Here is a 25775-nt window from a genome sequence, read left to right as displayed (position 1 = left end):
CGCCTGTAAATAAAAAAAACGAAGTTGACAGTGAGGACCGCCGCTTCCAGGAGAGACGGGAATTACAATTTTTTTTCACTGAAAATCGAGGCGATTGTGTTTGCCTAATTTGTCAAGAGACTGTTGCCTTGTTTAAGGAATTCAATGTAAAGAGACACGAGCAGACAAAACATGCTAACGCATATGACAAGCTAGCAGGGAATGAGCACTCTGAAAAAGTGAAGCAAATTCAAGCTGCTTTAAATTCACAACAGTGACTCTTCATGTGAACCTGGGAGTTCAGTGAATTCACCACCAAGGCAGGATACCAAGTTGCCAGGTTAGTTGCCTATAACTGCTGGTGTTATGTACTTGTAGATGTGACACAAAATATTACTCTCTGAATGATTTTGTGAAAGACAAGAGTAAGAGTCATATGTTTTCATCTTAAATGCTAACAGACTTTGCATTACTGAGTAAAATGTGAGTAATGATTACTCATATAAGTCATGTTTAAAATGAATGTGGGGTTAAGATTTTTATCCACTTCTTGGACGTTTAAGATACTCCACACAGTTTGTTCTATGTTATCTGACTCCAGATGTGAAAGGAAGGCAGAAATGTTTTGGGTTTTTTTTGTTTTTTTATTTGTTCACACCTGAGTGGCTTAGATTTGGTTACATTGCCATTTTAAAAAATGATATTGCGACAATGAAATTAAAATTGTTGTAGAATAGCGCTTTTATATGTAATTTTTACTGTTTAAAAAACGTCCGAAGGGACCACTGGCCCCTGGCAATGTCCACATTATCAGATCTGGCCCTCTTGAAAAAAAGTTTGGACACCCCTGCTTTAACTGATACAGAATCTTCTCATTTCTTAAACATCCGTCAGTTTGATAGAGAGCATAAAGTTTGGACTGTGTTTAGTGGATAAAGGTCATGTGGTCTGATGAGTCCAGGCTGACCCTGTTCCAGAAGGATGAAGTGATTACCCATCATACCTAGTGTCTGCAGTCCAAACCTGTGGGTTAAGGCGTGTGATCTGGGACTGGTTCAGTTCGTCAGGTCTGGGTTCAGTAACGTCATGTGACCATAAATTGAGGTCAAATGAACCTGAATAAACTGAATGACCGGGTCTGAACATCAGTGGAGTTTTTCTTTACTGAAGACACAGATGACAATGACCAGGATTCATCTGGATAAGATTAAAGCGTGGTTCAGGAGCAGGAGACATCATTTATTTACACATAGATTGGACACCGCAGAGTCCAGACCTGGACCCCAGTGAGAATCTTTGGGATGTGATGGAGAGGGTATTACACAGTGGTCTGACTCTCCGTCATCAAAACAAGATCTTAGTGAAAAAAAGAACGCAAGTCTGGATGTTGTGATATTGCATATACGTATTCATACCACGCCATGGTGAATGTTTGCTATAGGTGGTCCAACAAAATATTACTGTAGGACATTTTTGTCCAGGCTGTGTAACTCAACAGACATGGCATCATAGATGGAACAAGAAAAAACAATGAAACACAAGCATGGTATTTCTAAAAGATGCATCAAGGCACAACAATTTAACAGACATGAAAAAGATTACTCAAATTACATAAGAAGTATAAATTATGTAAAAGACATTTAAAAAAGATAACAGACTTTAATAGACTGTGTTTTCACAGAGGAAACATCACTAAACATCCCTGCACAATTGGTGGTTTCACATAACTGGTTTCAGATGAGACACCATATTTCTCTTTAAGGCCTGGATCTGATGAGGTCTGGGACCCACCAAAGGGAAGCCCTGATATGGCCCTGCACGTGCAACTGACGTATCATACAAATGAATGAATGAATGCGGTGCTGCGTTCAGGTGCCTGATGCGCATGCATCACCGTCAGGGCGGAGAGGACGCGCTCAGCAGACCGTCAGATGCGGTTGGTTCGAGTCGGTTTAACATGTCAGCCATGAGCTACCGGCACCGGGCGCTGATCCCCGTCCTCCTCAGCCTCCTGCTGCTGCCAGCTCCGGGACGCGACGTCGGAGTGTCCGTGGTGGCGGCGGAGTACTCCTCCAAAACGGACCTGGACTACGAGTTCGGGGACTACCGGGGGAAGTGGTGCATCGACGACCACGGGTTTGTTTACGGCATCGGAGAAGTTTATTACCCGAGTCCGACGGCGTGCCCTTGCACGTGCACGGTGGACGGCCCCGTGTGCGTGCGACCCAAGTGTCCCCGGATTCACCCCCGGTGCACGCGGATCGGGTATAAGGCATGCTGTCCCGTGTGTGAGGCCATGGCCCGGGTCTGCGTCTACGGAGGCAAAACGTACCGGCTCCTGGAGGAGTTCAGGGTGAGACTGGGCCCATCACACCCCTCTGCCTCCACCCGCACACCCACAATCCACCGCTCCACGTCATCCAATGAGGCGGTGTGCGCGCCAGGGTTTACGCACATTTACGCACATCACATCTGAAAGAACAGGCAATGTAGGCTACATGTTGGATTCGGTAAACCGGCTCATGTTGATTTAAATGCATTTTCATTTTCAGTATTTGTCATTATGATTATTTAAGATTATTTAAAACGAAATATATTCATAGAAGAGGGTTTTATTTAAGTATTTGATCTCGTCTTTATCACTTAAACACCTTAAATACATGATTTATTCTGCATTTTATGAAACTTTTACTTTTATATTCAATTTCATCACGTCCTCGCTGTATGGTAATAATGTCCACAACAACTTCAATCCATAGAATGATTAAAAACAAACAAAGAAACAAACAAAAACAACACTTTTTTCCCCTTTATATTACACATTAATCTGTGCAACATTAAATGGACAAAAATATTAGGACACATTACACATAGAGCTTCCAGGACTTTCCATTCTGGTGGATAATAAATAGACTATGTTCATGCCAGCTGTTGTCAATTATTATCACGATGAACGTTAAATCGAAGTGACTTTTAATTTCCAGGACTGATTTTCCTTTCCGATTGAGTGGTTTAAAAGAATTATTATAGTCAGAACGTGACAAATATTTCAGAAATCGAATGGGAGAACATTCACAACAATTGTAATGAGTAAAAAAATATATAGCCTAAATAATGTTGAGCCAAATAAAGTACGGAAACGAAACTCAGCAGCATTTTGTAGGGATAAATGACAATGACAATGTAAATAAATTTAAGCCCGGTGACTATATGGAAATGGTTATTGCAACAATATTCATTGCAGTATAAAATTATTATGGCATCTACCATTCTAGTTTTGTTGTCCAGCCCCGTTAGCCAAAGTCTGACCCTGTCGACCTTCACCAATGGAACTAATATAAGAAAAATATGAGCATCAGTGGACGGAGACCAGTAGTTCATTCATTTTATTCATTTATTTGTGTTGAAGAGAAGAAAAAAAACAAACATCTCTTGTGTACAAGGAACAAATGGCAGAGTAAATACATTAATAAGGTGATCAAGACAAAATAGCAATTGTCATGTACACTAGTAATAACAAAATAAATTCAATACGTGCTGCTCAAAACGGAGTGGGAAGAAGAAAACTTATTAAATCCCACCTCCATCTCACTTTTATACTACACAACACATTAGTTTTGCTTCCTTAATGATATAATAACTTCTGTTTGGAGTCCTAATAATGTAAATAACAGATAGAGAACACATTAGGAAAACTGAAGTATATTACACATAGCAAATGATAGTATGCGTAACTTATAATACAATATATTTCAACAATAATCACATACTAACAATGGTAACAACAACAATAGTTTTTGAACTGTGTCACCATTTACACATTTTATGTTTGTCAATTTAAAAGATAATTAAACAAATCAATAAATACAGTTTGTGGCAACAATAGTAAAGCAACATCTAGTTTAGTGTGAAAAACTTCAGTGGGCTGCATCTGTCACCTTATTATACCTGATACACATCACAAACTCAAAAATGTCCATTACATAGACATATTTGACCATGTTTGTTGAGATTCAGTTGGGAAAAATGCAAAAATCACTACATGTGTTCATTTTGAAGCTGCAGAGACATATTCAGACCGAACAGAGATGTTTTTAATGACGTCTCCTCCATGACGTTCAGGTGTGTAGTCTGTATATTTCCTTATTTTTACAGTTTGATAGTTCTTCAGTTTTACAACAAATTGTGACTTTGACTTGTAAAATTGTCTTTTAGTTTGAACATCATTTGTGTGAGTGATTTGCAGAATTCAAATGGGAACAAAAAAAAAACTAGTTTCTTGCCACTGACAGTAATCCATTTTTTTCTAAAATTAGATCCCATGGGACACAAGTGGAGGGGACAGGGCTTCAGCTCAATGGGGGCCCTGAATTCAGTTTCTCCCAGTACTTTTGTCCATATAGTGTACTTCTAGGCAGACATATCTATCTTGTGGAACTACATTTATTTTTTCATAATTTTCCATCACTGCCCACCCTGTTAGTTTGCCCTTACAAAGACTATTCTATGACTCATACATCTCACATATTACATTGTCAAGTGACATAAATGTACTTTCTACAGAAGTCAAGAAAGGGTTTCACCCTGTTACAATCTTATATTGCAAATATTTACTGAGTATTTATATAGAAAAAAAATATTTACTGTCATGTTTATTGGTATAGAGTAGACTGATTGTGTGTTACTCAAAAATGCAGGAAAAACAGCTCAAAATGACCCACTTTATACATTAATGACCTAAACTGTGATAGAAATTGTTGAAATATTTGTAACAAGGTGAACACATTCTTAAGACGCCGCAATCTGATTTTCTATGAGTTGGTCTGACCAAATTTCATTGAAATGTGATGTCTCAGAAACAGAAACAAAGAATGTCACAACATTTTACTCCAACATTCACTTGGATGCAAGGTTGAACTAACGTGATTTTGATGGGCAAAGGTCATTCAGTATGACCTCTTGTTTATTTGTTCTTATGAATGCAATGGTTTTAGATGAGTCTTGAGGGATTTAGGCAAACATTTTCTCTTGAATTTAAGGGAAAATTGGTCAGAGGTTCAAGTAGTTGTTGCCATAGTAACTGAGAGACCTGTATGACCAGATTATGACGCACTGAACGCCTCATGTCATCTGTTCTTCAAGAGCTTTTGGATCCACATACATGCTCATTTCACCAGAATTCCACAACCAGGAAGTGAATGTATTCACACAGAGATCAACTAAATACTATTAAAACAACTTCAGTAAATGTTGAAACAAACTACAGCACACATGACAAGTCACCTATGGTATCATAATATATCCGACTTTTTTTTTCAGAGACATTTTTGCTTTAAATTTCTGCTTCAACAGCTTTTCTTCTCTAGTCATTTTAACCCTTTCATGCATAATGGTCACTACAGTGGACAGCTATTCTACAGCTGTTCTCTTGTATATTCATGGGTTTAGTTGTTTTAGTTCCATATCAGTCAACACAGTGGACACTTATGCATCATCTCATAAACTGCAATTCATACCATTACTGTAACTTTGCTGTTCTTGATTGGTTCTTGAGTGGAAATCAATTGTTAATTGTTATTTTTTGCATATTATCTCCATGAAGTGAGTAATAACTAGTATTAGAATATGTTAAAATGTGAGAAAATATCAGATTAGCTGCATTAAACATGGTTTCATTTCACTGTTTTCATATCACTTTATGATATTAGGTTTTAAATACATGTTTCTTTGCTTCAAGAATAAAATTCATGGTGTAGCTGAGTGGACATTTTTGTAAATCTATGAAAAAAACCCCCTCAATCTCATTGTTTTTTTCATGCCTAAGGAGGAATAAAAACACTCAAAAAAAAACCCAACAAACCCCCCCCCAAAAAACCTCAACTAAGGTTCACATAATTCATGCATGAAAGGGTTAAATAGGGCAAGAATCCTGCACATCCTATGGACCAGCTGCCAAATAAGCCATCACAGATAGCCTAATCCTAACCCTAATCACAGAAAACCAGAGGGAAACCTGTTCTAATGTGGCCGTAGTTCTTCTAGAGTTTATGTGAAGTGAGATAATTGTTATGCTATAAATTGTGGTATGATCTTTTGGATGGATTTTTCAGCCCTACGTCTACATCCAGCCAGAGTTCTGGTTCAATCCATTTCAGTGTCGCAGACAGTTCCACTGCCAGAATAAAATTATGAGAGTTCAGAAGGAGTTGAGGCTACGTCATCTGATGTTAAAGAGTCATAAAACTCAGTCCAACCTATCTTAACCTGACTTTTTTCCATCTTGACATTCTAACAATAATATTTAATTTTGTTTGAAATATATTTAACATGGCTCATGCAAATAGTCACATGACATTGTTGACAACCAAAAGAAGTGCTCTCTCCAGCACCAAACAGGAGGTAAACGAAAGTTCGGGCAGTGCTTTTAAATCATTAAAGTAGTGTTATCGCCCCCTATAGGCAAGACTGTTGATCACTTAAATACCTCATTACATCTCCAGTGTGTTTTGCTTTTTTTCTCTGGAGTTAAGAACCTAAAAGAACCTAAACCCCACAATGAAAATTGTTAGCCTCATTGCATAATTGCCAAAGTCTGTTTTTTTCAGATTATAGCCAGTGATGAAAAATGAATCAGCAGTGTTAGGAGAGTAAAGTTATGCAGATATGAATTTGTTTTTAGCCAATAAATAAATAAATAAATAAATAAGCCAAAAGTATGACTTGGGTAATTATGCTACGAGGCTAACAAAATTATGGAAATTAAATTCTGTTAACTAAATCTCAACTGTGACGATTAACCCTCGTTACTGCTGTGTGGAGGACATGGTTAAGCTTTACTCAAAAACCAACCAGTTGCAGTCTTGTACTTTTCAGGCGTATGTTCAGTGTCAGATGCTCGCTATCGCCTTTATTAAGGTCTATAAACTCAGTGACGTTGTGTTTCTAGCTTAACAAGGTTTGTGTGTTTCAGCTGTCGAGGTGTGAGCGGTGTCGATGCGAGGCCAACAGGGAAGTGTACTGCACCATTTCAGACTGCCCCGCCCCCCACTGTGTCAACCCCACCTACGAACCCAACCACTGCTGCCCCATCTGTAAGGCTGGTAAGAGTCGCTCATGTTGAGGGATATACTTCCACCAACTATCCTTTTCTTACCGTTTCAAATTATTCAGCTGAACTTGTGAATCTATTTTTACACATACCAAGAAATGTGGATTATATGGAAATAATCACATCATGCAAATCCAGGTTTAATAACAACACACATATTTGAGTATTGACTTGAGAACTTGTGGATCTTAAAAGGGACATTTATAACATTTTTACTTTAAAACATTGATAAAATTCTACAATTATTTACAGTTCATGCCCTTGTAGAAGCGTAGTGACTAGCTGTGGTGATTGGTCGGCCCTAAATCAAACCTGAAGATTTCATGTAGGATTCACGTCCATCCCATTGGACTGGTGAAGACTGGCCTATAGACACATCCACATAATGGGAGCTGTGTTTTGTCTATGTGGGGTAAAAAAAAAAGGTTGGAGTAAAAGAAATCTAAACATTAAAGGGGTCATATTTTGCTAAACCCACCTTTATTTGTCTTTGGTACATTTATTTGTGTATTTGCATTTTAATTCCTGCTTAATTTGTTATGTCTATAACTACTTATGTAACGACATTTGCACAAATAAGGTCAAGACTTCTGAGGAACATTTCTCAGAATACGCCATAATTATTTGTCAGCAGCAGCAGCAGTTGTAGTAAAAACTGAAAAGATGTCCAAACTTGGAGCCGATTACCTAAAATGTTCAGTCGTTGGTTGAATGGGACAGAGCAGCACGGCCAACAACCTGGAGGGGGCGGGGCCTGAAGTGGCTCATGTGCATTTAAAGGGCCAGCGCTCAGAATGACCTTTCTGGTGTCATTACTCAGAAATAGGGTTGAAGATGGACCTGTGGAGTTGAATTAATGAAGAATTCAGACCCAAGCATAGCATTTACAGTTTATGTAGACCACAGGGAAATGTTTTAAGATGCATAATTCCATTTAAAAACAGCAAAATATCACTCCTTTAAGGTGTGTTTGAAAACAACAAGAAAAAAAAGGCAGTTCCTCTGTTTGCTTGTACTGTATATGTTTACAGACTTGTTTTGATCTGGTCCAATATGGCAGTGAATTTGATGTATGCCAATGTAGACTTTATGCAGGGTTTCATTTAGATGAGATTAGACTTTATTGATCTCACAACAGGGAAATTCACTGGTCAAGGCAGCAACAGAATAAAATGCGAGAAAAAAAATGCACATGCATAAAGATTTTCTATCCATTTTTGCTGCAGCTGCAGAATACTGCAAGATTCATGATGAAACTGCTTCTGAATTTCAACATACTATTTCACAAAAGACCCCCACACTTCATTATGTAGAATGGTAGTGATGTGAATCACCAGATATACTGTAAGGGGAGACCTGTGGAGGGTGGGATAAATGGATTCATCTCGCACCACTGAGTATAATAACTAACAATACACATATAATATGAGCATAATTGCCAATGAATGAATTTTGCTTTATTTGGTTCTGACAATAAAGGCTGCAGAATTTTAGCTTGTTTTATGTTATTTCTGAGTTGACCAAATTGACATAATTGCTATCAGCTGTAGAAAAAGTCTGTCCTACAAATGAAGTGGAGTATTTGCTCTAAAAAAAACACAGAGATTATGCTCATTTCATTAAATATGCTCATTATCTCTAGTTGCTTTACATTTTGTTATATTATTTTCTAATTTCACCTCTTCAGTAATAGTTAAACTCACGTAGGTTGAGCTATTTGTCAGTTTAACAATAGCAGAAGAAAACTACCAGCTACATAATCAGTTTTCAAGGTAAACCAGTGACAACAGCATTATTCACCAATGCAGGCAGGTTTGGTAACAAGGTTAGGGTTAACTTAATTCATTAATTTAAAATTATTATTATTATTATTATTATTATTATTATTATTATTATTATTATTATTATTATTATTAATAATAATAATAATAATAATAATAATAATAATAATACAATTATTTATTAAATTTACTTATTTTATAATGAACTATTGATTTGGGATTAAAATTTTGAGAGTGGTTAAATTAAATGTTTAGAAAGAAAAAATTGTACTGAAATATATAAGGATGGCAGGAGCCTGGAGGGACACTCTGGGATGCATTTTCTCATTTTGTGTGGACAACAAATGGCACAATGTCCCTCTGTTACCCAGTGATACTTGAGTCTAAACCTCACAGACTGTCTCTTTAAAATAAAAAAAGAATTTATGTTAAAGCATCTTTAGCATACTTTTACTTGTTTTTTAAGCTCATGTACTAATTTACATGGTTCGTTTTTCCCACCATATTCTCTTTTTTTTTAATAGCAACATGAGACATAAATGCTAAAAGTTGAAGAACTGAAGATCTGATGCGCTTCAATGTGGAGATACACAGGGACGAAATAGAGCAAAGAAGAAAAAACAGCCCATTATAATAATAATAATAATAATAATAATAATAATAATAATAATTATTATTATTATTATTATTATTATTATTATTATTAATAAGTTTTGAAGCTCTAATTTGGGAAATATGCAAATGTGATATTCTTTTACACACTTACACATTTTGTAACTTATAACAACTCCTCCAAATGTCATGCAACAGAGCATCTTTTTCTGCATCTGTTGTTTTTACAGTAAAATCAGCATCACATCCCATTGTAAAACTCTCAAAAAATAACAAAGATTGGAGACTGAAGTTTTGGGTGGTGTTTGCTGGGACTTGGTAACGTTATTTTCTGAAAGGAATGGTGATTTCACATGGAATGAACATTTAACTAGTAGTCGCCGGACATTTACATAATTCAAACACTATTTTAAGGTAATTTAATTTTTGGTATTTATCTTTTCCACCATAACTCAGAATCTTGGACTTATTACTCCCCTCTATATAACATACTTTACTAAGTATTTACATGGAGAACATTTAACAGGGCTAAAAAAAATAGGATGTGATATCAACTTTTGTAAAGTGGTTGAAAACAGCTAAGATTCAAGCTCATAGTGTGTAAGTTATGAAGTTGAGCACATCAGGTTTTCCAAGCTCTTTGTGTGTTTGATGTATGATTAGTGAACTGCCATGGCAATGGTGTGTGAGACTCTGAGAAACATTACTGGTTATGTCACTTCATGCACCCTGCAGCTTAGAGAGCCATCCCTGTTATGTCATAAATGCTTTCACTGCCTCTGGCATTAAAGTCTTTTTCTCACATGGGTTTTGTATGTGTTAAGACAGGAATAGTGGCAGGGATAATAATAACTCTCGTATTGTATTTTGCCTTTTTATCACTATACTGGAGAGAATCTACACAAAGCATCAAAGGATTATTAAATAGACTGTAAAAGAAGTCTATGTATGTTATCTGTGCTTGCTGCTTTATGGTAGTTATAGTTAAGTTGTAGTTCTATTTTTACTGTGCTGGACAGACAGTTGGACAGATGGTTTGGTTCGATGCACAACACTGTTGCGTCATTGTTTTTTTTGTTTTTTTTTTCCCTGCCTGATGCCAGAATCCCTCACGTCAGCTGTGTTTTATCAAACCCGGCCAGATCTGGCATTGGATGAACTGTTCTTCCTGTCCTACTGCTGGCCGGTGCTGGTAATTGTCTCACAGTCAGCTTCCAAATAAAGGACCCCCATCTGCCAAACAGGGATGTAGAGGATATTAAAGACAGGCTGTCTATATTTCATGTCCATTCCAAACAGAATATAACTGGAGATATTACATTAATAATTACACGCAAGTTTTTAGGAAAGCCAAAGTTTCAGGCAGTGTAGGGTGACCTGGTTCTCAGCTACCAAGAATGTCATTAAAGATGTAACACACTGAACTGAAGTCACCCCTTTCAAACTACAATCATTTCACTGTTAGTTGAAATAAAAATATTGATGTGAGTGGTTAATTTATTCCTTCATTTCATTGGTTGCTGCCAAACTTTATAACTCCTGCCCCTGTACGAAATAGGGCCACTTTGGTGCTTGGCAGACGAAGCCCTATTAAATGCTAACATTGAGCCTGTTTACGTGACTATAAATATCTGATAACTGGGAGTAGATCAGATATATGTAATAATCAGATCTGATGAATTGACATGCACTTAAGATATGCGATAATTGAAAACCCTGGTTTAGACGCTTCAGTCCATTATCTGATTTTGTTCAAAGTATGTACGTATGTAGTCACTGAAGACTCAAACTTCCTGTTATTGAGCTCATTTACATGCACACTCATACTCCGATCACTATCTGATTTCTGGAGTTATCAGATTATTCCAGTGACCATGTAAACAGCGTAATCTGATATGCTTTATCAGATAACAGCAGTAATCTGATTATGAGAAATTAGATTTATTTATTATTTATTTATTAGGATCCCCATTAGCTGATGCAGTACATCAACTACTCTTCCTGGGGTCCTCCCATTCCAAACAAACATACAGTATCCATTTCCAAGCATAAAAACAATGTGATTCACCCTTATATTACCTTCTTAAGAAAACTCAAGAGTAAAACAAAACAACATAAACAATAATAACAATACTATAAAATCAAATTAAAACCAACACGAACAGATAAACAAACAAACAAAAACTAAGTACATATATTAAATAAATAAACCTAATTCTAATTGTGTGTGTGTGTGTGTGTGTGTGTGCATGTGTGTGTGTACATGCATTTGCTAATATCATATCTTTATGTCTACATGTCTTCTGAATTGTTTACAGATTAAGACACCTAGATTTCTCCCCAATACTCTGATGTCTTCATGCATGTATACAGGTTAATCTGATTTGTTTTTTTTTTTGCTTTTTTACATCTGTGGATGTGTGAAAACAATTAAAATCATAGAAAATGGAAGTTACGTAGTCAAACGTGAGTGGAAGACAATAACAGGAAGTTTGATTCTACCATCACTATGTACGCATGTACTCCAAAAGAAATCTGATAATGAACTGGAGCATTTAAACCAGGGTTTACGATTATCCCATTTCTTAAACTTGTGCATGTAAATGCATCAAATCTAATTATTACAATTATCTGATTACTCCCAGTTATTGGATTTTTATGGCCAGGTAAACAGGCTCATTGTCTTCCGCTCACATTTGACAACGTCATTTCCATTTTCTATGATTTAAATTTTTTTTTACATAAGCGTGGAGGTAAAGGAATGAAATATATCAGTATTGAGGAGAAATCCAGGTGTGTTAACCTGATTTCTCATAATCAGATTACTGCGGTTATCTGATAAAGCATGTCAGATTATATTGTTTACATGATCCCTTGAATAATCTGATAACTCTAGAAATTGATAATGATTGGATAATTAGTGTGTATGTAAACAGGCTCACTGTGTTGTGGATTTGTCATCTACTTCCAGCAACAGGAGAAAAGAGCCAGAGCTAAACTTGTCCTCCAGTTGGTATTCTGTCACTGTCACCATGTTTCCAAACCCATTAAAAACACAGTGATTAATGCACATATGCACATTTCTAAAGGTAGCAAAACAGGAAATTTAAGATCAATATATGCTAAACCTTTTCCTGCATGCAGATCCAGATAGAGGACAGAGTAAACAGCAAACAGCAGCACACCATGACCTGTCCTGACCTTAGAACTACGAGACGGATAAAGCCACAGCTTGAAGTAGAATTGGTCAAAATAATATTTACATGTGCAAACACAAAGGCAGGATATGTCAAAAAACACCACAATATCCAGGATACTGTTGTGGTTAGGTCAGATTTTAGGCAAGACTCATCAAGATCACGTCTGAACTCTTCATTGCCATAGTATCTACTGTTACCCTTGAATGAAGGTACAAACCCCCAGCAAACTGACACTGAGCACAACACTAACCCCACTTATGCCTACAAATATGCAACAATCTTACTGAACCAGCCTATCTTAATACAAATTGGTGTTCCCTTTTGTGCATTAAATATGTAATGGTTGGTTCATTTACACCTTTGTCATTTTTACTCTTAAGTTTTTGAATAAACAAAATGTATGTGTTGCTGCTAGGTGTTTTTAAAGTAACATCATCTAAATTAAGTTGAGCTAAAATGGCTTCAACCTTCAATTTATTTACATAGCAACTAATAATGCAGAATTTGCTTAACAGGTTCAAAAAAAGAGAAGGGGCTGGCCAACTTTACAATATTTTTGTTTGCCCTTTCACAAATATTTATGGTAGAAAGATGAACGATAACTCATTTTGCTGGGAATAATTAGCACTTTTAGATGTGTGATTGAAAAAATTTTTTTTACCTAATTTTCTGTCTTAAAAATTGTGAAAACCCCTTGGTAATGGATGGACAGAAAACTAACATCTGTTTTTGAACACTTTATAAAACCTTAAAGTGCGGTTCCAATTTTCATGAAACTGTCAGATCTTTACTGTTGGTCCTCTAGTGTGTCTATTTTGCAAAACAGTAAACAGTTTGTATTTTTTATGTTTATGTTTATGTTTACGCATTTGGCAGACGCTTTTTTCCAAAGCGACTTACAGGGGAAAACCAATTAAATCACTCAATCAATCAAAATTTTATTTATATAGCGCCAGATCACCAAAAAAAGTTATCTCTTGACATTTTATATATATAGAGTTGGTCAAAACCAGACTCTAAGTCAATTTACAGAAACCCAACAGTAACATTTTTTCAATATGTAAGGGCATAAAATAGCAGGAGTTCTGTTAAGTGCTGGACAGATGGACCCAGACATTATGGCAATGGATGGACAAGAGAGAATAATTACAAGTTTAATTTGTTTATTCAGTATATTTATTAGTATATACATTGCATATATAATATCTACAAAGTCAAACAACTTGATAAACTAATTTAACATATTTAAACAAATAATTATCTCAGTTTATTAGGTATTTGTAACCACTGTAAAAAGAGTAGCAAAACATTTTTAAATTGACCATACAACTTATCGTAAGCATAATATTGGTCTAACAGAAGAGGATCAAAGTTATGCTTTGAATTGCACTGACGGACAAAGAATGCAAACATAAATTTATGCTGAATATAATGCCATCTAATTTTTTTTAAACAATTTTCTAAAAAATTAAATTTGTTCTGGACACTAGAGGTAATGTACTTTCAAAATATGTAAGTCTTCAAAAGGTGATTTTTAAGTTTTTTTTTGATCTAGATGTTAACCTTCCCTTGGCCAGCCCCAGAATGTAAAAGAATGGATACACTCTAAAAAGGGTGCTTCTTGGTGCATTTCAAGAAAAGTAACACTCCTTTAGATATCTGCTTTGGTGATGACCATCTACTTATGTGGATTCTGTCTACTAGAAATCACATCCTCTTTCCATCTGAACAGTTATTTTTTGCATATTTGTTTTAAATGTGTAGCCACTCAGTGGAAGTTAAAAACATGTCTTGAAGTCTTCATTCTGAAGAAGCCATTTATTTCTGTTTTCCCTTTTTTTCCTTTTTTGCATGTGCATTAAATATATATTTGTGCTAATTTAGTTATTTGTCTGTACCTGTCAGCCCTCCAGTTGACACCCCCTCAACCCTCATCAGGACTAAGGGGTTCAGAAGATGGATGGATGGATATTTCCTGTATTTTCTTGTATCTTAATAAAGATACTGGTAAATACATATGATTGCTATATACAACCCTGCAAAAACAAGCAGGCTAAAGGTGGCCCTCATCATTCTAAAGGGCAGGCATAAGGGCTGCTCTCATTTCATATAGCATAGATATAGTAAACTATGATTTACAGCAGGGGTGTCCAAACTTTTTTTAAAGAGGGCCAGATCTGATAATGTGGAGATTGCCAGGGGCCAGTGGTCCCTTCGGACGTTTTTTAAACAGTAAAAATTACATATAAATGTGCTGTTCTACAATAATTTTATTTTCATTGTCACAATATAATTTTTTTAAATGGCAATGTAACCAAATCTACGCCACTCAGGTGTGAACAAATTAAAAAAAAAAAAAAAAAAAAAAAACATTTCTGCCTTCCTTTCACATCTGGAGTCAGATAACATAGAACAAACTGTGTGGAGTATCTTAAACTTCCAAAAAGTTGATAAAAATCTTAACCCCACATTCATTTTAAACATGACTTATATGAGTAATCATTACTCATATATTACTCAGTAATGTAAAGTCTGTTAACGTTTAAGATGAAAACATATGACTCTTACTCTTGTCTTTCACAAAATCATTCAGAAAGTAATATTTGTATCATATCTACAAGTACATAATACCAGCAATTATAGGCAACTAACCTGGCAACTTGGTAGCCTGCCTTGGTGGTGAATTCACTGAACTCCCAGGTTCACATGAAGAGTCACTGTTGTGAGTTTAAAGCAGCTTGAATTTGCTTCACTTTTTCAGAACGCTCACTCCCTGCTAGCTTGTCGTATGCGTTAGCATGTTTTGTCTGCTAGTGTGTCTTTACATTGAATTCCTTAAACAAGGCAACAAACTCTTGACAAATTAGGCAAACACAATCACCTCGATTTTCAGTGAAAAAAAATTGTAAATTCCCAACTCTCCTGGAAGCGGCGGCCCTCACTGTCAACTTTCCTTTTTTTTATTTACAGGCGCCATGGTTAGAAATTAGCGAAAAGGGTTCACGGCAAAGTCACAGAGCCAGATAGAGTTAGAGTGGTGCTGCCACCGTGAGGTGAAAGGAGAAACTGCATTTTGAAACTTTCATGATTCATGTACTCGGTTCAACAGTCCAAGCGGGCCATAAAGAATACATTATAAAACCCAAGCTGTGGGCCGTATAAAATCTGACCGCGGGCCGTGATTGGCCCCCGGGCCGGACTTTGGACATGCCTGATTTACAGTATTTGTTGTTGGTGTCCCTTCAGGTCCAAACTGCTTTGCTGGAAACAGGATAATCCCAGCGGGTGAACGTGTCAACATCGATGACTGGACAGTATGCTACTGCACGTACCGGGATGGAACATGGCACACCCACCCCATGGCCACCTGCGAACCGCAGCCCAAGCCCAGCCCACCACCCGGCGGCCGTACTGAACCCTCCCAAGATGAGGACGCCAGCGGCAGAGGGGGAAGGGGGTATTTTCCTAGACTAGATGTGATTCCATGAGGTGGAGGGCATCTGAGAGGTCTCAAAAGTCCAAATACACTTACTTTTCAGTCAGTTTTCAGGGATACAGAATTTGGCTGGGACAGCTAGCTGCTAGCTTGGAGCACCGACTGCTAGTTTAGTTCAAAACCATATATATATATATATATATATATATATATATATAGATAGATAGATAGATAGATAGATAATATGCTTTATTTTTATCACTCACCATTATTTTTAGTTGACTACTTTTGCCAAAAAAAACCCCACTGCTAACATTTTTTTGACAATAACTGTAATGCTACTTGTTTAGACCATGTCCGAAACTAACTGAATTTAATTACCGGTACTTAAATTAAATCTCTTCAGTTCTTCATTTGGGTTGGAAAAAAACATTTAACTGGAAGATATTTTGCTCTTTTTACATATTTTTGAGAAAGTTTTTAAAAGAAATTTTTGAAAGACTAGTCAAATATGTTACATTTTTGTGTTATGTGACATTTGAGCCAGAAGTCAGGCTACTGTTAGCAATAGTAGGCTCCATTTTTACAGCTAGCTTGTGTTGCACACATAGACAGTATAAAAGAGATTGAGGTAATAACTGCAGTGTTAACCATTTGTTTTAGGTTAATACCATTTTGTAGCTTCAAATTTTCATTTTGGCTGTTGTCAGTGTTGTTTGTTGGAGGCAGCAGGGCCACTGTGGAAACCCAGGAGCTAATGAGCTAATGACAGGATCATGGTAAACTTGAAACATTTGCAAAACAATTTCATTTGATGGACTTGATGGGATAACATACTAACCACAACCACAGTACAGGTACAGTGCAGCTGTCTGTCAGGAAAAAAAATGATCTAAAAATGAGCTGTCAGATACGTCTGCCATTTAAAACTACCATCAACATCAGCAGCACAGACTGTAGATATTCAGTGGACAGAGGAACTATGATGTTACCAACTGGTTTCTGAACTGCCATTGTGAGGCCAATAGTTTGCAATTTGTCTGTCACCATGGTGGCTTTTTGGAGCTAGAGGAGTCTAACTACGAGAGCCCAAAGGGTCAGAGGTGAACTAATGCTAAAAGCTTTCTCACTCAGTAAACTTCATAGAACATTGCATAACAAAGTAATTTTACACTCTTAATAGTGGAACCTATTAACCAGAACTAAAGTGGAGCTGTCTGTCAAAAAAATGCATTTTATTAAATAAATCAAACCTCTGGAAGCCTACCTTAGCAGGTGACAACCTGTGATGAAAACCTGTCAATCAAAGTCCAGTACATCAGACATAAGGTTCTCAAAGTTACCTGAGATCTGACCAATGGAGGGCAAACTTAAGGACAGACCAGATCACTTATTAGAGGGTCTGAGTAGATAGATAATCTGCATTGGAGTGCCTCTTATAGCATCAAGGCCCATATCCAGACCCTTAAATGAGCACTTGAACCCTATTAATGGTAATATTGATTAAAGCTTATTAGAGTAACTTAAAGTCCACCAGTTTACTTACTTTAGGATCCAAATAGAGTAAATGAGATTTGAGAGTTCCATCAAAATGGAAACTGTTCTTGTTGCGATTAGCCAACTCTGCGTCAAAGCTGACAACGGTTGTGTTACACACAGTTGCCTCTGTAGATGAGCAATATAACATTTGTTTATGTTTGTATTTAATGTTAATATTCAAAATTTACAAGCACTTGTATGCTTATGTTACATTTTTGTTGTTACAGTCTTTTGTTGTAATGGGAACAAGTCCCTTGTCCAGTATATTTCTAAGAGTGACCTAAGGGTAGGTTACTGTGGTACAATGTGGCCACTGTAGAGGAGCAGAACACAGGTAAGCAAAAAAACTCTGGAGATTCCAACACATACTCAAAACAGTGTCCAGGCTGCTATCATGGATGTAGATAACCAAGAATGTCAAGGAAGGAGCTCATTTTTCAATATTTTTCAATGCAATGCAGATGTCAATACCTTCACACCATCATGAATTCATATACATTTCTTTACAAATAAATATTGAAGTTTTACGTAATGACGTGACGTTCCGTATCGAGACTTCAAAGTGTGTGTCGAGTAATCCAGGCAGCGCTATCGAGGCTTGTATCAATGACGTATGCAGTGACGTCTGAAGCCTCATCAACCGGCCACACCCCCCGGCCGGTTGAGAAAATGGTTTGTGATTTGGTGCACGACTCAGAATAAATGGGACAGTGTAACACTATGGAGATCGCTCACATTCTGTGCATTCTGACTGATTGTGCGTTGACTATCAACAACATTTGTGTGATTGATATGGAGTTGGCAAGAAAGAGAAGGATTTCCCCAGGGAATATTTGGATCTCATTTCTCCCAACATGGATACACATACACAAGCATATTCACTGCACATACCCCACTGTAAATAATAGTTTCCATTTTCCATAATGCCAATATTTTTCATTCAAATAATGCTGCTCACCAACATAGACACAATATAATAATACATGCATTGCATAATTCTTTATTTTGCTAAAAGTTTCATTCTCAGGAGTTTTGTAAAATAACACTTTAAATTCATGTCAGCTGATATTTTTGCCTGTTATACATTGTTTGTCCAGTAGATGACCTAGTAGAGCAGATGAAGCCTCAAGAAGCTTTGCACTGGAGTGAACCAAACTGCTGAAAGGCTTCAATGCTTCATGAAGCTTCATCTGCTCATCACTACTTTTAGGTGCAATCATGGTATTTATAACATGTTATGTATGTCATGTATGCTGTGAAAATGGCATTGTTAGGATGGATGTTAAAACTGCACTGTAAACTAAACAGACTAACCCACATACAGTAAATCTAAATACCAACGACTTGCCCTAAATATTTATTAAAATGTGTAGAAGGCTCTGTACAAAGGACACTTGTTTTTGAGGTACCCGCTGGGTAAAGTGTTTCACGCCAACGTATGTGCCATGTAAGTGGTAACCGGGGAAACGCGAGTCAGGTGCAGGTGGTGATGGCCTGGTTCCTTTCCACGACCCTGCTGGTCTCCGTCTGTGAGGAGAGGGCAGCCAGGGATCTCCATGTAGACCACAAACACACTCAGATTGACTGTGTAAGCAGAAAAACCGATGATGCACACAATACCTGGGGTGTGTTCTCGTTCACATTCACCCCGCGGTACAATAAACAGGTCACTTAATGTTGACATACTGTATTTTTGTAGACCCAAGTCTCCTGCAGAAGGTTTGACCTCTTTTTTTTTTTTGTACTGTAATGTGTTGTCTTGAAGTGATGGTCAGATTTGTAGTTGATACATGCTTCAACTTTTTCAAGGTCTGTAAATTCCTCCTGCAGTCTGTACAGTTTATCGTGATGTCCAATTAGCTCTAGTTGTTCATGGTGTGTATTGGTGACATGGAAAATGTCCCACCCTCCCCAACTCAGGTTCAGAAGTAAAGTCAGGTTTTGTGGTTTATCTCTCTGTAGTTGTAACTCTTTTCCCTGACGGCCACTGTCTGATTTCGTGAATACTATGCAGGTTCATTATGTATATTTTATCTGTATTGTATAATAAAACTTCATTCCATTGCCTTTTCTGTATCATTTGCTCCTTGCTAGACCCAAATTCACAGCAAATCTAAACGTCAGAAAACTATTAAAAGAAAATGTTGTAATTCAGTTCCATCTACTGTTATTAGTAATAGGTTGATTATGTGTGATATTGGTGTTCTGGTGCAATGGGCACAAAGGTTTTATCAAATACTCAAAATGTTTTAAATTTCAGTCAACTTGTCTCTAGACCAAATCTCTTGTTGCTTTGGATTACCGAATGAAGGAAATGCAAAACTCCAGCAACAGGAATAACATTCCATAATACATTATTCTAGAATTTCTTACTGTTGGATTATTCTGTAGACATCCTTTTGGAATGTTTTAAAGCCTATAAATATACTTCAGTTTCAAAGTTACACAGACGCATCCTGTGCATTTAGATGAAGTCGAAGGTAAGTGTGCATTAGTCTTATTGGGAGGCTATTTTCCCAAACCAACCAGTTCAATGTGTAATTGAGAGAAAACATTAAAAATCTATTTGAGTTTGTCCTGTTGAGTTCAGCAGGAAAAAACCCATCAGTTTAACATACATTATGGTTGATTTCAAATATTTTCCATTTCCATATTTTCTGTATTTCTTGGTACAAAATTAGAAATGCATTTTACAAAACGTTTCTGCATTACCCATTGAAATGAAAATCCTTTGTACAGTAAATTGAAACATTTGGCATCTGTCAGTGAAAAAGTGAAAATTAGACGTTTTAAAAAAAAAAAACCCTGAACACCATGCAGAGCCCAATACAGTACAAAGACTAATAAATGAAGGATCTAAAATGACTCAGTGACACATGGCCTGATTTACAACAGTTTTTATTGAAAAGAAACATGAGTGCAGGTCCAGCTCAGGCTATGCTGCCAGCATTGGAGGCGATCCTGGGCCAAAGGTCGGCACACTCTTTGGCCACTGGGCCTGTGATGGCTGAACCTGCAGATATTACAAATACAGATATTCAGCATTACTTCAGTACTATGCTCCAGGCTCAAGGATCAACATTTAACAACTGTACCAGATCAACAGAAAAGGGTGTAACAATGTGTTAGGATGAAATACACCAACAGCTGTTCATTAAATATTGTTACAGACTTTATAGTTTCAATCTGAGTCAAATATAATTCACAAAGTCTGGAAATGGGCTTTTGTACTTCTGCTGCTAAAAGGTGGTGATCCACTGGGGGTAAACAATTCTAGGCCAATACCAAGGTTATGTGTCCTGGCAAAAATCTATGAAAAAATAGTCAGTGACTAACTGAGGGTGTTTTTAGATTTAAATGGCATTTTAATAAATGTGCAGTCTTATCATGGTGTGTGCTGCTGACTTCTTGGCCAAAGTAAAAGATCTCGATCTCAATGGCACCAAATCTGGCTAAATTTTAAAAAATAAAATAAGTTTGAGTTCAGCTGTTAAACTTGTCTCATCACTGATTGAGATGAGTCAGCCACATTGAGTCGCTGCCATCTCACCCACAGTGAAGAGTTTACTTTGCCCTTCTACGACAACTCACCGAGCCACTGAACAGACAAAGCAAGTGCTTTTGGAAGGGGAATACTTCTTGTTCTGTATGTGCACTAGCTAAAATGGTGAAATTAAGTTTGGTAATGAAAATATCCTACTGGTCATAATAAGAAACTGGATGCCATTGTATATTTATACTACAGATTTCAGCAATGTACAAAACTGTAACTCCCATAACTGTAGTGACACAGAATTAAAACAACCAGTAACTAGTACAAACTTCAAGAAAATAAGAGGTCAGATAAAGGCCATGGGCCAACTGCTATAGTTGGGGTCCTCAGAATTATAACAGCTAATCTTATGCACTACATATTTCTTTACAGTTACTCCTGTTGTCAGAACTATACCATAATGTGCCCGCACTGGAAAACCCTTGGCCTTAAGTCCACGCCAAACTTTTTGCAGACAGACAACAAACTGTTGAAAATACCCTGCGGCGAGGGCCAAAGGCTATAAACTACACAAAGACCACATCCACACAGACCCACCTTTCATTTCTCCTTTGTTGTTTACTATGACACCTGCGTTGTCTTCAAAGTAGAGGAACACGCCATCTTTTCGACGATACGACTTCCGCTGCCGTATCACCACCGCAGGATGCACTGCAAAGAATGTGTAATTAACTCAAAGCTCCAGAACTTATGTCTGCTGAGCTGCACAGGTAAAAAAAGTTGACAGATTTACACAACAACAAGGAGCCCAAGCTTTCTTTCCTCTTGCTCAGTTTAAACTATGTAAAACAATGTCAATATCAGAACAGGAGTCTAGGAAAACTGACCAATCATTTCAAATTCCATCTCAGCTGCCACTCCTAACATCCAATTAACAGTGTTTTCACCATCCAACATGTAAATTCATCTATTGCAAGTGGGCAACTATTCAACTAGAATAGTTTCAAAGAGATTGTGGACTTGTTCCTTTTTAGACCAGAATAATTCTTTTACAATTGTATATGAATCTATATTATAATCACTGGTCAGTTTGATCAATGTTATTGTAATTATTGTTGTGGAATATATTGAGCTTTGACTCCAGCTGCTCCAACATAGAAATTAAAAGTTACTGATCAGTGACATGTATATTTTTACCAACTCAAACTACCACTAAAGTTTGGTACAATATCAATGTTGATTTTCTCCCAAATTTTACACTTCGCCTCTCTGATCAGTGACACTGAATTCCAAGTTTCATTATACACAGAGGATCTTGAATTTGCAGCCTAATACAACTGCAGAATGACAATGCAACTCCATTCAATGTGCAGCTCTAAGGTTGTCAGTAATCAAAACAACAATGTGACGAAGTACAGTATTCACAGCAACAACTTCCCATTAGAAGTTAAGCACAGGGGTACACAGACCCCACAACCAACAAATTCTGTTCTCCATGTGTAACGTTGGACACTAAGCCTCAGATGTAATGCTGTATCTACTCACCCTTCTTCCTGAGCTCTGGCTTTCCTTTCTTGACTGTGGCCATGACCATGTCACCCACTCCTGCAGAAGGCAGACGGTTCAGACGACCCTTGATGCCTTTCACAGAAATGATGTACAGGTTCTTGGCACCTGAAGGAACAGAGGCAGAACACCAACATGAAACACAAGGACCACACAGGAGAAGAATCAACTGACAAAGTATCATCAGTGTCCAGTTTGTCTCATCACTGATTGAGATAAGTCAGCCACAGTGGGTCACTGCCATCTCACCCACAGTGAAGAGTTCATTCTGCCCTTCTACGACAACTCACCGAGCCACTGAGCAGACAGAGCAAGTGCTTTTGGAAGGGGCTCACCACAAAGCCAAAATCAGAGTTTCAGCAAGCTTCAACTGGTCTAATTTAGTACTTTATAGACTATTATGACTAATATTGAAGTATTCACTGGAACTGGACTTTGCTGATGCTTCCTATGTACCAACATTAATGGGTTACAGTAGCCTTTATATTTTCCAACTCCCCAAAGAAAGAGGAGGGTTCTACCTAATGGGTTTTTAGCTACTTTAAGAGACATATAGAATCCCTTGTAACACTGTACCTGCATCACAGCAAAAAATGACTGATTTCAATAAATAAGTTTAAACATTCATGTTTGTCATTTTTGCATAACTAGTCAAAGTCAAAGCACAGGTCTACCTAACAATTACAAGAAACCATGTCCACAATCAGTGTAGATTCGAATAAGCACAAATCTTTAGTTGTACAAGTTTTCACTTCACACCAGCATGTTCCACAGACTTACCTGTATTGTCAGCACAGTTGATGACTGCTCCCACTGGGAGACCCAGGGAGATGCGGAACTTGGCTCCGGAAGAACCTCCACGTCCTGTAATAAGTCAGATTGCATGAGGGTTATACCTGAACTGCAGTTCGGAAATCAAGCAATGAATTTAATTTGAATTCTGATAATTGTAACAATGGCCAATTCGTTTCACATACTGAATCACCCCCTTCAGCATTAACTTCGATACACAATGAAAACAGCATTTACATCAGTCAATGTACCTGAGCTCACATACGTGTAACAAATCCCAGGAATGTAAAACAGGTAGTTATACTTCAACACGTGTAGTGGATTACAGTTCCACCATCAGCAACAGCACAAGTCCACAACATCAGACGAATGTAAGAACGTCGACTATGCGTTATCGTTAAGTTACATCTCTTTCAACATTCTAGCTACCCTTGCGTTTATCACTTATTGCTGCTGCTGTAACAGACTGCTCTCAGGTCTAAGGCTCATGCTAACCTGTACAGACGAAGCTAACAGCTCTGTCAGAGTTAGCAGTAGTTAGTTCGGCCCGTTCAATGTTTCTTTGTCCGACTCCACAATAATACACTGTTTGACTAATGTACGTGCTTTGACTATGGACCTTTGATAAGCAGGCCAACCAAAAACCGTAGCGGTAATTGGCAAAGCTGTACTTGTAGCCTATATTCTTACTAGCTTCATGCCTACATGGCGTTAATGGCGAAACATGGCTACCGGTAGCTCCGAAAATATTATGCTTCAAAATCAGTTAACAGTTTGGAAGAAAACATAACTTGTCGCGCTGAATTGTTGTTTTAATAGTCTTATGACATCTAAACTGCATTGTAAGATGTGATGTCCAGTTAAAAACAGCAGATGATATTGGATTTTTCGAGATGGGTTTCGTACCTCTCTTGGACATTGCTGCGGTAGGGAAAGAGGAAGGCGGAGAAAGGAATTATGGGATATAAAGTCGAGCAGAACTACATCCGGGTCGTGACGCCAAGCTGTGCAGCGTTCATGGTTCGTCGGAAACAGACACTTCACTCGCGCTTCAATTCTATTTATCACATTTTTTTTTCTCGGTTTTATTTCCGTAACCACAAATGTACTTCATCACATTATCATCACAATTATGCCATGAGCTGTTTCTGTTTTATATTTCACTTAGTTGATTATATTATATCATTACCTCCGCCAAGGAGGTTATGTTTTTGCCAGGGTTTGTTTGTTTGTCTGTGTGTCTGTCTGTTTGTCTGTCCGTTAGTGTGCAACATAACTCAAAAAGTTATGGACAGATTTGGATGAAATTTTCAGGGTTTGTTGGAAATGGGATAAGGAAGAAATTATTACATTTTGGTGGTGATCGGGGGTGGGGGGGCCCGTGGGGGGGCCCATGGGGGGGGGGCCATTTCCAACACTGATCAGCCTTGGCGGAGGTCTGCGCTCTCCGAGTGCTTCTAGTTGTTATTTGTGATATATTTTATATCATATAAACACCATACCAACACAGACTACACCAAACGCTCTTTAAACCACTCAGGGCTTAAGAGCATACAACAATATTTGCATTAAGAACGATAATTTTAGAAAACATTAAAATAATAATAATAATAATAAAAAGCTTTCTGCAGAAACAAACAGTGGCCATAAATGCCACACCCACATTCAGTTCACCTAAAGTGGAACAATAAATTAAAATCTGAAGAAAAGTTTTCTAGCATGCTGTAACATAAAACCACAGTTAATTAAACAATCTCCAAGATTTATTTAAGCTGAGGGATGTTTCATTTCAATACCTTTATGGCCCTGTAGAGTTTTGTGCTTCTTGCTATATTTTCACAGCAGAAAGTATGTCATCATATTTTGGGCTGATAATTGGTGAAAGTGATGAGACTTGATAGTTGGTCTGCGCCTTTTTCCCCGCCTTATTTAAACTGCAGAATTCTGTCTAAGTGGTGATCAGGAAAGAACTTCTTCAGAGACAATGATGAGCCGAACCAGTCTGTCTTCAGAGCCGTACATGTGTTTATTTGCAAAAGCAAGGTAAAACACACGGAGACACAGCCGGGAATGGTCTGAAGGGCAGCCGAAAATCCCCTATCATTTATACCTTGTTTTTGGGGCTCGGGGCGTGATCTCCCGCAAACCCCGGGTCCCTCCTCCCAAAATCCCCTTTTTCCAGCATTCTAGAAGATTCGGGGTGTTTTTCCACTGGCAGAAACCATCCCTCGGTTTCTATTACCCCCGGAAGCTTCCCTCTTTAAAACCA

General features: G+C 37.5%; 2 protein-coding genes across 2 annotated transcripts; one reads left to right on the top strand and one right to left on the bottom strand.

Moving 5' to 3' along the window:
• The first annotated feature begins 1735 nt into the window (after window positions 1-1735).
• LOC115424373 (von Willebrand factor C domain-containing protein 2-like) lies at window positions 1736-16299 on the top strand. Its single transcript, XM_030141597.1, has 3 exons — window positions 1736-2332; window positions 6950-7079; window positions 15927-16299. Exons 1-3 carry the CDS (start codon window positions 1826-1828, stop codon window positions 16166-16168), a joined length of 879 nt encoding a protein of 292 aa, XP_029997457.1. The 5' UTR covers window positions 1736-1825; the 3' UTR covers window positions 16169-16299.
• A 4237-nt stretch (window positions 16300-20536) lies between these two features.
• Window positions 20537-24504, bottom strand: rpl23 (ribosomal protein L23). The gene is made up of 5 exons (XM_030141601.1): window positions 24413-24504; window positions 23495-23578; window positions 22694-22822; window positions 21746-21859; window positions 20537-20668 (listed from the first exon to the last, which is right to left on the bottom strand). The coding sequence occupies exons 1-5, from the start codon at window positions 24423-24425 to the stop codon at window positions 20586-20588; spliced, it is 423 nt and encodes a 140-aa protein (XP_029997461.1). The 5' UTR covers window positions 24426-24504; the 3' UTR covers window positions 20537-20585.
• Between the last annotated feature and the right edge of the window lie 1271 nt (window positions 24505-25775).

The sequence above is a fragment of the Sphaeramia orbicularis genome, chromosome 8 (genome assembly GCF_902148855.1).
Source record: "Sphaeramia orbicularis chromosome 8, fSphaOr1.1, whole genome shotgun sequence".
Lineage (NCBI taxonomy): Eukaryota > Metazoa > Chordata > Actinopteri > Kurtiformes > Apogonidae > Sphaeramia > Sphaeramia orbicularis.
Note: the sequence above shows the minus strand (reverse complement) of the source record. Positions and strands in the feature narration are given on the sequence as shown.